This window comes from Sinocyclocheilus rhinocerous, unplaced genomic scaffold (genome assembly GCF_001515625.1).
Source record: "Sinocyclocheilus rhinocerous isolate Xijiao unplaced genomic scaffold, SAMN03320098_v1.1 scaffold2358, whole genome shotgun sequence".
Classification (NCBI taxonomy): domain Eukaryota; kingdom Metazoa; phylum Chordata; class Actinopteri; order Cypriniformes; family Cyprinidae; genus Sinocyclocheilus; species Sinocyclocheilus rhinocerous.
Genome location: NW_015627543.1, coordinates 185,225 through 196,907, shown reverse-complemented (window position 1 = coordinate 196,907; position 11,683 = coordinate 185,225). Strand labels below are relative to the sequence as shown.

The following is an 11,683-nucleotide window of genomic DNA, read 5'->3' as shown; positions in this document are numbered from 1 at the left end:
AGATAGATAGATAGATAGATAGATAGACGGCTAGACAGACAGACAGACAGACAGACAGATAGATAGATAGATAGATAGACAGACAGACAGACAGACAGACAGACAGACAGACAGATAGATAGATAGATAGATAGATAGATAGATAGACAGCTAGACGGACAGACAGACAGACAGACAGACAGACAGATAGATAGATAGACGGCTAGACGGACAGACAGACAGATAGACAGACAGACAGACAGATAGATAGATAGATAGATAGATAGATAGATAGATAGATAGATAGATGTTGTTTTTGGTACTTGGACTTATGTATAATTTAAATATCATTTTTTAAATATTTTATAAATATAATTTTGACATTTGTATTCGTGTGTATATGTGTATATACACACTGTATATTCACGCAGCCGCGCACACACACAGGGACACACACAAATACAAATGTTTTACCATTAAATTCCAAATATTTCAAAAAATTATGTAATTTTAATTATGTATATATAATTTATGTGTATAAAAATATATCATATAAAAATAATTTGCATCATACTTTCTTTTTTTCTGTCTTATTTGGAAATTGATGGATTTAAAGAAAACAAACACACACACATAATAGGTATAGTTTAAATCATATTTAATTTCTTCTCTCTTTTTATTTGGAAATCAATGGATTAAAAAAATCAGTCATACAGAATTATAAAAAAGCATAAATAATAATTCTATATTAAATTATAAATAAATTGTATTTTTCTTTTGATTTGGACATTTTGGACTAAAATACATGCTTTTGTTTGTTTTATTTATTAATTTATTTGATGAATTTTATTTTTATATTATTTTTATTTGGAACTTGATGGAAAGCAGACAAAAGCACTTAATTAATTCCTCTTCTCGTTTTGGACATGTCTGGCTCTGTATTTAATATTTCTCCGTGTTTTCACACCATGTACCCTGTCACGCTCGCAGCTCAGATCTCTAGCCGCTAAAGCTGGTGGTGTCTCAGTAATCCTGCAGGAATCATTACTCTGTGTTCGTGTTTCTCTGTGATGAGAAAGCGGCAGTCAGACACACGGTTCCAATCACTCTGTCTATCTTGTGCTGTTCAGAAGCAGTTGTTCAGGAATCGACCTCTCGTTCTCATTTTCTGCTCATCTGTGTGTCTCTGCAGGGTCCCGTCGGCCCCCCAGGTCTCCCCGGACCCCCTGGAAAGAGAGGACCGCGGGTAAGACGCTCCGCTCTCATGCATCAGTGTTTGGTTGTTTGTCACGGAGTGAATCCTGTTTCCCTGTGTTGGGATTCATGCAGCATCCGTCTGTCTTGCTCACTTTCTTTCCATTATGAAACAATTAGAAGCACGAGACTTTCCACAGCTGTTTGTGCCCAGAATAATCACTGAGAGAGAAAGTGAAAGAATCACAGAAATATACAGCAGTGCTTCTCGATAGATAGACAGATAGATAGATAGATAGATAGATAGATATCTTGCACATTGCTATCTAGATATCATGTTGTCAGCAGCCAGTAATTCACAAAGCACAAACCAAGTTCTTCATTGCAAGCCATATCTGAAGTAGGCGCCGTTGTTTTTTTGTCTTTTGCATAAAGTTGTGTAGAGTTTGATTGGATGCACTGCTTTGACAACAAAACATATGCAAAGTTTTCTGTTTGCCTTTTAAAGGTTACTGAGCATATTTATTTATTATCTTGACTAATTATTTTATGTGCATTTTGTTATTAACATTCAGCTGTGTCATGCAGTCATTGAGAACCTCTTCTGTCAGCAGTAAGCACACACACTGATATCTCTGTGTATTTACAGTGAGGCTCTTTCCTCATGAATGTGTTTCTGGAGTCGCTCACACTGGCTGTAGGCTCTGCTGTCAGTCTGTGATTGATGGTTTATTCTCAGACACCGTCACATTCCTGATCATCCCAGACACTCAGTATCTCTTCAGAAACACTGATGGTCATTGATTCTGTATTACAGTCGCGGATCATTTACTCAGGATTTTCAGAAACAGAAAAGGAGATGTTTAGCAGAGCGTTCATGCTGCTCCATAGAGTGGGGTAGAAATTGCACATTGCTTTCTTTTTCCCCGTGATAACAGCATGCATTGTTTTTTCTGATGTAGATGAAAACTAGTCAATTTCATAATTCCGGTGTTATTTTAATATTAGCATTATTAATACCATTAATTAGGGGTGTACCGGTACACAAACATGACAGTTCGGTACGTACCTCGGGTTTGACGTCACGGTTCGGTAAACAAAATATTTTTTTTTATTATTAAACAGTGGTTTACTGAGCAAATTGCTCTTTCTTTAAATGAATTCAATCATAATTAACATTTTCTTAGGGATAAAAATCTACCTCAGCTTATGGTCTTTAAACTATAGAAAACCCTTTTACATTACTATAAGGTTGCATTTAACAACAGAGCCCAAACTTAAATTCAATTGCTATTTATTTTTAAACATAATAATCAAAATCGTATGCAAACATATAAATTGCACATAATGCAGTTTTTACATTAACTTCTAAATTAAAAAAATTATATTTGTTGTTGAAATATATTCATTTATTTTACACAGTGGCTGTCATAACTTGTTTCATAACAGATTTATTTAAACATACATTAAATAATTAAGACATCACTAACAGGTGAAGTGAAATATAATGAGTATACGGTCTAATATTTCGTGAAATGCTCTTCTCTAGACTTCATTTCTCTAGCAAATAAAGAGCTGTGGACACTGATGACTTGCCTGAGGTAAATAAAATGCTACGTAATATTTTGTTTGCAAGCTGTTTAAATAACGTCTTTCTGCGGATAAAAAACACTTACGATTACATGAGGCGTGAGATGTTCATTCATGTTTATTTTGCGGTAAAATTAGTAGTAAAGAGGAAGTGATGATCACACTCTGCGCTGAGGCGTTTATACAGCGATCTGTCTCGCCACATCAAAGAGCGCCAAAACGGCATTTATTGTCTGAATTTCCTGAAAAAATTGAATGATTTGTTCGGTACACGTGTACCGTTACACCCCTACCATTAATATTTTTAATGAGCTTTTATTTTTTTATTTTCCTTTTCCTTTTAGTTAAAGTTTTTGTAATTATGCGGTTTAAATTGTTTTTATTTTTTAACATTTCTATTTAGCTTTAATTTATTTTTATTTTAGTTTTAGTAATTTTAGTATTTATACTACTTTGATTTCAGTTAGCTGCCAAGGCATTTCTAATTTCCATTAAATTTTTTTTTTTAAGTACAATAATAATATTTTATTTCAGCTTTATTTCAATCAACAAAAACAATTTTCATTGGTTTTATTTTAGTTAATGATAACAACACTGCATCATTCTCAACCATTTTTACTTTTATAATGAAAAAAAAAAGTTTATAAAAGTAATTTAATTAAAGTTGTTTATACTAGCATGGTCTTTTTTAATTTCAAAGTAGCTTTTATTTTTATTTTTATTTTTTTTTAGTTTGCGTTTTATTAATTATGCACTTTTGTCATTTTTATTAGTTTTTATATTTATATTTAGCTTTTTTTGTTTTATCTATTTTTGTTTTACTTCATTTAGTTGCTAAGGAAACATTTCTAATTTTCGGGGTTTTTTAACATTTTTATATTTAAGTTTTTAATTCAATATTTCATTTTATATCAAGTAATGAAAACAAATTGTAATAATTTTAGGTTTAGATTTAGTTGGCAATAACAACACTGCATCATTCACAACCCATTTTATTTCTATAAGATGTGTTTCTCTAAAGGGTGTGAAAAGGGTATTTGCGAAGAAATATAGTATAGGATTTGATATCATCCAGCTTATTTGATCTGGAAAACTGGGCGTTTCGTACCAGAGACCAGAAATATCACCACAGTGTCACTGATGTTACTTAATTTTAGCACATTATCATTTAATATTGATAAATATGGGATGTATATCACCCAATTTTCCTCCAAGAATCTGTTCTTGAGATGATTGAAATGCTGGATGGTTTGTGAAGTATGGACTGTCTGTCTTTGTTCCTCTCAGGGTCCAGCTGGTCCTCACGGGAGTCCCGGGCAGCCTGGTTTACCTGGTCCGAAGGTAAGCTCCTCTCCTGTTTGTCCTGTCTGAAACAAGTCCGAGCCGTTACACGAGCGCAGCGGCCGCTCGAGACGATCTTCCTGTTCAAACTCGCCGTTCTCAAGCTGAATAGCTCTCGCTTCGTAATAAACCTTTGATATTGTGTGTGTGTGTGTGTGTGTGTGTGATGACAAGGCTTCGGAAAACACTGGAAAGAGCCGTTGGGGAGACACTGACAGTTTGATCTTCTAGAGACGAGAGGAAAATATATCTGTGCCACGACATTAAGAGCCTGTTACCTGTGTGTTTGAGTGTGTGTTGTTTGTGTGTGTGTGTGTGTGTGTGTGTGTGTGTGTGTGTGTGTGTGTGTGTGTGTGAGAATCCATGGGTCAGAACATGGAGAAATGTAAAGCACACCTGGTGGAGGCGAGAGCTGCAGGTTTAACAGATGGACTCACTTTGACCTCCAATAAATGGACGTCATTGCAGAGATTCCCAGAGCAGCACCTTTATTTACACTTTTTAATTCGTTTTTATTAGTGCTTTCAGTCAGCATTTTATTTTCCTATTTTCAGTTTTTTTATTGTAATTATTTTATTTTTTATATATACATATATATTTTTTTTATATGCTTTTGTAATGTTTAGTAGTTTTTGCTTAAAAAAAAAAATTGTTTTAGGTTTTCATTAATATTTTGAATAAGCTTTTTATTTTTTAAAAAACATTTTAATACATTTTTCAGTTTCAGTGGTTCCCAGATCAGCAGGTGTATTTTTATGAACACTTTTAATTAACATTTAATTGTAAATTTTTAACATTTAATTTTTAATTTTCATTTAACATTCTTAACAAGCTACTTTAGATCAGTGTTTTTTGGTATCATTGATATATTATTATAGTTTTTGTTGACATGTAAAACATTTTGGTAATGTTGTTGTATGTTTTTATAATTTTAGTTAATTTTTTGTCATTTATATGTCATTTTTATTTATTTAGCATAATTGATATACTATTTTAGTTTTTGTTTATATTTTTAATTTTTAGTTTATAAACATTAAATTTTTTATATAAAGATTTTATTTTTATATTTTTCTGTTTTCACTTTAACTTTAGTTTTAGTTTTAATTATTTTAGTACGTAGGGTTAACTAAATGTAAATGAGAAATGTTACCTTGACAAGTAGCTGAAATGTTTTATTTTAAGTAATGAAATAGTTCTTTTTTTTTAGTGGTATTAGTTTTACTAATAACCCTGTAAAATGCATGACTTGTTAACGGTAGAGTGATGTGTTTGTGATGTCAGAGAGGTCGGCGTTCAGTCAAACTTGTGTCATGTTGCGCAGATTTCATAGAGGTCAAAGGTTGCGTTGATGTATTCATAGTGAACAGCGCAGAGTAGATATCCATTCAAAAAACCAACCTGTTCTCTCTTCAAAGGTGTCAGATAATGCTAATGAAAGTCACGCAGTCCTGGGTTAGCAGGTGTTCGTTTCAAACCCGGTTGGAAGGAAATACAGCTCTTGTTAGTGAGAATAAGGCTGGTGTGGTTAAAGATCTGGGCTGTTTCCCAAAAGCATTGTAAGCCTAAGTCGATCAGAGCTCCATTGGTGGCAACGGGTCGACGATGTACTTAGGCTTACGATGCTTTTGGACATAAATTTGTATAATGACAAAGGTATGACATAGGTATTACAAGGAGAAGGTGACTTTTCAGGACATTACCCCATGTCCCCACTTTTCAAAACGCATATAAATCACACAGAATGGAGTGTATTGAAAATCTGAAATAGCACAACGTTTCCTGTTAGGGGTAGGTTTAGGGGTAGGGTTGGTGTAGGACAATAGCATATACAGTTTGTACAGTATAAAAACCATTACGCCTATGGAGAGTCCCTACTTTTCACAAAAACAAACCTGTGTGTGTGTGGTGTGTGTGTGTGGAACATCAGGACGCAGGTGTGTCCTGAAAGGTGATGAACCTGTGCAGTTTTTCCAGCAGTGGAGAGAGCAGACAAACATCTGTCACAGTGATGAGACGTGTGTCAGTGGACATCTTCAGCACCAATGATGATGATATGCTTTTAAAACATTTCTAGATAGTTTTCATATATTTAATTCAGCTTTAGTTTTTAGTAGTTTTTAGTTTTAATATTTTGAATTTGTTTTCATATTCATATGTTCAGTTTTAATTTTATTAATTTTAATTTTTTAATTTTTTTATTGTAATTTGTACATAAATTCATAATACTGTAGTTCATTTTTTGTTGTAATTGTGCTGTGCACTTTTGACACTTTTATTAGTTTTTTTCTTTGGAACAACATTTAATTTTTTTATTTATTTTTATTTTAGCTTTAGTGTAAAATTCATATTTTGAATCAGCTTTTGTTTTGATATTTTTTGGTTTTCATTTTAATTTTGGCTTAATTTGATGTGCTTTTATAATTTTTTAGTGTTTACTTTTAAAATGTTTCTATTTCTACAGTTTTTATTTATTTTTTAATTCTGTTATATTTGTATTGTTATTTTGAATCAACTTTTTAAAATTTTCATTTTAATTTTAGTTTAATTTTTAGAAATTTTGTAATGTGCTTTTGTTAGTTTCATTAGCTTTTAAAAAGATTTTTAAATAGTTTTAATTTATTTTAATTTATGTTTTAGTTTGTAATAATATTTTAATCAGCTTGGATTCTCATATGTTCCGTTCATTCATTCATCGTAATTTTAGTAGTTTTGTTATTGGCTTTAGCTCTAAATATTTTTAATGTATTCTAATTTCAGTTTTAGTTTTTTAATTATCATCCTATTAAGCTATAGTTACGTCTCTGTCTCTCTGTTTCTGTGTGCGTCTGTCACACTGAGCATGTGTAGCTCTTTACTGGACGCTTCCACAGGAGCCCCGCATGTTTTATTATGATGTGGCTCGTAAAGCCTGTCGGGCCGCTAGCGTTGAGCGTAGACCCGTGTGGATGTGGTTTATTTACCACAGCAGACGTCTGCGGCTTTCACACGCGCTTCACTCGCTCGCTCTCGCCACTAATCACAGCTCAGAGGTTCCCACAGCAGAGATTTATCACTCAGATGCTGCTCTTTCACAGCTCAGGAGAATCCAGAGACAAATATCTTGATTAATAATTCATTTGGAGAAATAAAAATATGGAATGCAGTTCATTTAATCTTACTGTAAGTGAATTTGATGAGCAATATTTTAATTGCATTATTATTTTAACATGCAATATTGTATATTGTCGAATCTGAGCACAGGTTGAGACATTGAGATTCCTTCTGAAGCCTAAGGCTGTGCTTCTCAACCAAGATGATTTAACGTTACTTAAAATGAAACAAAACAAGCATTAAAATGACCTAAAACAAATAAAATTGACATATTTTTGATTGTAATTCTTATTTTTAATTCACTCCCTCAACAACTGTAAATTAATAAAATAGCATTTTTTTAAACAGAATATACATTTATCTAATTACGGAAGTGGGATTTCTAGACCTGAAAAAGTCAAGTAATTTAATAAACATTGCATAATCTAATCACGGAAATTAATAAAATTGCATTTTTAAAAATAATATACATTTTCTACTTATAGAAGTGTGTTTTCTAGACCTGAAAAAAATAATTTAATTTAATAAAACATTAGGTATTCTAATCACAAAAATTATAATAAAAATATACTTTTATTTCTAATTTTAAAAGTGTCATTTCTAAACCTAGGAAAGTCAAGTAATGTAATAAAATTACATAATCAGCATGGAAATTAATATAATTGCATTTAAAAAATATATGTATATACATTTTTCTCATTATGAAAGTGTGATTTCTAGACCTGAAAAAATCACACCATTTAATAAAAAGTATGTAATCGAATACCATAAATGAATAAAATTGCATTTAAAAAAAGAATATGCCTATTTTAAAAGTCTGATTTTTAGGCCTGGAAAAGTCACATAAATTAATAAGAATTACGTAATGTAAAAGGCTAATGTAAATTAAAAATAATAATAATAAAATGTTTTTTTTCTCATTATAAAAGTGTGTTTACTAGACCTGAAAAAGTCATGTAATTAAATAAAAATGATGTACTCTAATGACATAAATTAATAAAATTACCTTTTTAAAAAGAATATAACTTTTAAAAGTGTAATTTATCGATCTTGAAAAGTAATGTAATAAAAACTAGTACATGAATTGATAAAATATAATTTTTAAGAATATAAATGTTTTCTGATTATAAAAGTGTGATTTCTAGACCTGGAAAATTCACATAATTTAATAAAAAAATATGTAATCTAAACAATTAAATTAATAAAATAAGAATAAATTCTTTTCTAATATTAACAGTGTAATTTTAAGACCTGCAAAACTCATGTAATTTAATCAAAGTTACTTAATCTAATCATGAAAATTAATACTATTAATTATATTGAGAGTATATATTAGATATAAAATTATTAATAATATTTTTTTTTCAAATTTTACAAGTTGTTTCTAGAGCTGGAAAAGTCAAGTAATTTAATAAAAAATGCATAATCCTTTTTTTAAATTTTTTTTTTATATACATTTTATAATCATAAAAATGTAATTTCTGAAAAATTTATGCAATTTAATGAAAAACTTATGTAATGTAATCACATAAATTAACTAAATTATATATATATACATATGTATGAATGTATGAATGTATGTATTTGTTACCTTTTTTTCTAGGCCAAAATCACAAACAAATCTAAAAGTCAGAGGGCCTTTGAATGTTGTTGTGGACATCTGCAGGGGCCTTAGAGACAAAACCACAGTTTTATAGGAGACATGTGAAATGACCAGACAGAAACATCTGAGAAGCTGGAGGACTCCTTTTGCTCTCTATTTTGCTGTCTCGGAGAAACAAAGGAGATTGTGTTTTTTTCCTTTCCCATTAATCTGAACGCTTGACCTTCATATTCACAAGTGCCAAATACGCCAATCTGATTTTCCCATCAAGCTTTAGGACAAAGTGTTCATCTCTCTGTCCATTCAGAGATGACCTGAGTGGGCAGCAGATATCATCACCGGGGGCCCATCTGAGCCCGATGGTGGAAACTGTGAAGCATCTCAGTGCAGCCCACAGATGAGTCATGTGTCTGCTGGGATCTGGAGAAACAAGACGGAGCTGGAGCGCTTTGTGCTTCATATCCCTTCTTAAGACTTCAGGGATGACATAGCGAGCGAGATGAGATGGGCTTCACAGGTTTGAGAGGTTTGGCTCTGACAGGTTGACGTTTGGTTTTTCAGTCTAAAGTCAGTGGATCGTGGCAGGGTTTGCTTTAGTGAAGTGGCGTTTCGCAGGCGTCAGATCCGTGCTGTCTAGTGTTGATTGGCAGCAATTGTGTTTCCGTCATGGATTAAAACTCTCACTCAGGCCTGAATGGATTTGGAGTTGTTTGATTGACATGCTAAATGTGGTCCATGCCGTGAGCCTTTTTTTCCAGTGAACTTCCAGTGACTCCCTTTGGATTTAGATGCATTTTAAATGTAATTAAAAAGTATTGTGTAGTGCAAAAGCACAATATTGCACAGTTGGTTGAATCCACAAAATCAGATTGAATGAATAAATCAATGAATGGTGGATGATGCATGTTGATCGACACATGATTGATGGATGAAATGATTGACCATGATTATTGGTGCATTGATGGATTGATAAAGTATTGCATAATCCTTTTTTTTATTTTTTTTTTATATACATTTTATAATCATAAAAATGTAATTTCTGAAAAATGTATGCAATTTAATGAAAAACTTATGTAATGTAATCACATAAATTAACTAAATTATATATATATACATATGTATGAATGTATGAATGTATGTATTTGTTACCTTTTTTTCTAGGCCAAAATCACAAACAAATCTAAAAGTCAGAGGGCCTTTGAATGTTGTTGTGGACATCTGCAGGGGCCTTAGAGACAAAACCACAGTTTTATAGGAGACATGTGAAATGACCAGACAGAAACATCTGAGAAGCTGGAGGACTCCTTTTGCTCTCTATTTTGCTGTCTCGGAGAAACAAAGGAGATTGTGTTTTTTTCCTTTCCCATTAATCTGAACGCTTGACCTTCATATTCACAAGTGCCAAATACGCCAATCTGATTTTCCCATCAAGCTTTAGGACAAAGTGTTCATCTCTCTGTCCATTCAGAGATGACCTGAGTGGGCAGCAGATATCATCACCGGGGGCCCATCTGAGCCCGATGGTGGAAACTGTGAAGCATCTCAGTGCAGCCCACAGATGAGTCATGTGTCTGCTGGGATCTGGAGAAACAAGACGGAGCTGGAGCGCTTTGTGCTTCATATCCCTTCTTAAGACTTCAGGGATGACATAGCGAGCGAGATGAGATGGGCTTCACAGGTTTGAGAGGTTTGGCTCTGACAGGTTGACGTTTGGTTTTTCAGTCTAAAGTCAGTGGATCGTGGCAGGGTTTGCTTTAGTGAAGTGGCGTTTCGCAGGCGTCAGATCCGTGCTGTCTAGTGTTGATTGGCAGCAATTGTGTTTCCGTCATGGATTAAAACTCTCACTCAGGCCTGAATGGATTTGGAGTTGTTTGATTGACATGCTAAATGTGGTCCATGCCGTGAGCCTTTTTTTCCAGTGAACTTCCAGTGACTCCCTTTGGATTTAGATGCATTTTAAATGTAATTAAAAAGTATTGTGTAGTGCAAAAGCACAATATTGCACAGTTGGTTGAATCCACAAAATCAGATTGAATGAATAAATCAATGAATGGTGGATGATGCATGTTGATCGACACATGATTGATGGATGAAATGATTGACCATGATTATTGGTGCATTGATGGATTGATAAAGTATTGAATAAATGGATTCAGATATTCAACGGTCCAATATATAATAGGTTGAACTCTGTATTATTCTAAGGTTTAGTGTATTTGCATAGACATAGAAAGCAGCTTTTGCCTCTTAAATCTCTCCAGGTCCATCGTTATCACTTGCCTTAATCTGTCAGCACAGGCGAACATGATTTGCATGTGTCTTCTTGAATTTTAGACATGCTTTTGAGTTTCCTTTGACAGCTCGTTTTATGGCATGTAGAACGTCAAACTGAATTAACATAGTGCACTTTATTTATGTCCCAGGGAGCAAAAGGTGATCCTGGACTGTCCCCGGGTCAAGCGCCGGCAGGTGATAAGGTAAATGATCCACAAAGACGAACTACAGCATCTTTTCTCTCGGGGTGCTTTGAGATTTCTTTGCATTTACAGCCCTAAAACGTTCAACTACAGCAATCACTCATTGGTTTTCTGGCCTTTAAAGGGATCATTCACCCATAAATGAACATAATTGTCAGTTTACTCACCCTCATGTTGTTCCAAATCTGTAGGACTTTCTTGTTGCACGGAAAACAGAACTAAATCAATACTCGACAGTGAAAATGGTTGGGAAAACTGGGCTCCCAAAATGACAACATGTTTAATTCAAATGTCGATCAAAACGTGTCTCGTCAGGTTTTTTATTTACTTTGGGGGCGCTGTAGGGCTACTTGTGATAAAATGAAAAGCAAAATACACAAATAGCATTAATATACTGGTGTTTCTAAAT

The 11,683-nt window shown here is 33.1% G+C and overlaps 1 protein-coding gene across 1 annotated transcript in view; it reads left to right on the top strand.

Moving 5' to 3' along the window:
* LOC107730676 (collagen alpha-1(XXIV) chain) overlaps window positions 1-11,683 on the top strand; it is a 119,783-nt gene that overhangs the window by 24,490 nt on the left and 83,610 nt on the right. Inside the window, exons 4-5 of the mRNA XM_016541549.1 lie at window positions 1,172-1,225; window positions 11,221-11,274. Of these exons, the coding sequence (XP_016397035.1) occupies window positions 1,172-1,225; window positions 11,221-11,274 (108 nt within the window). The remainder of the gene's footprint in view (window positions 1-1,171; window positions 1,226-11,220; window positions 11,275-11,683) is intronic.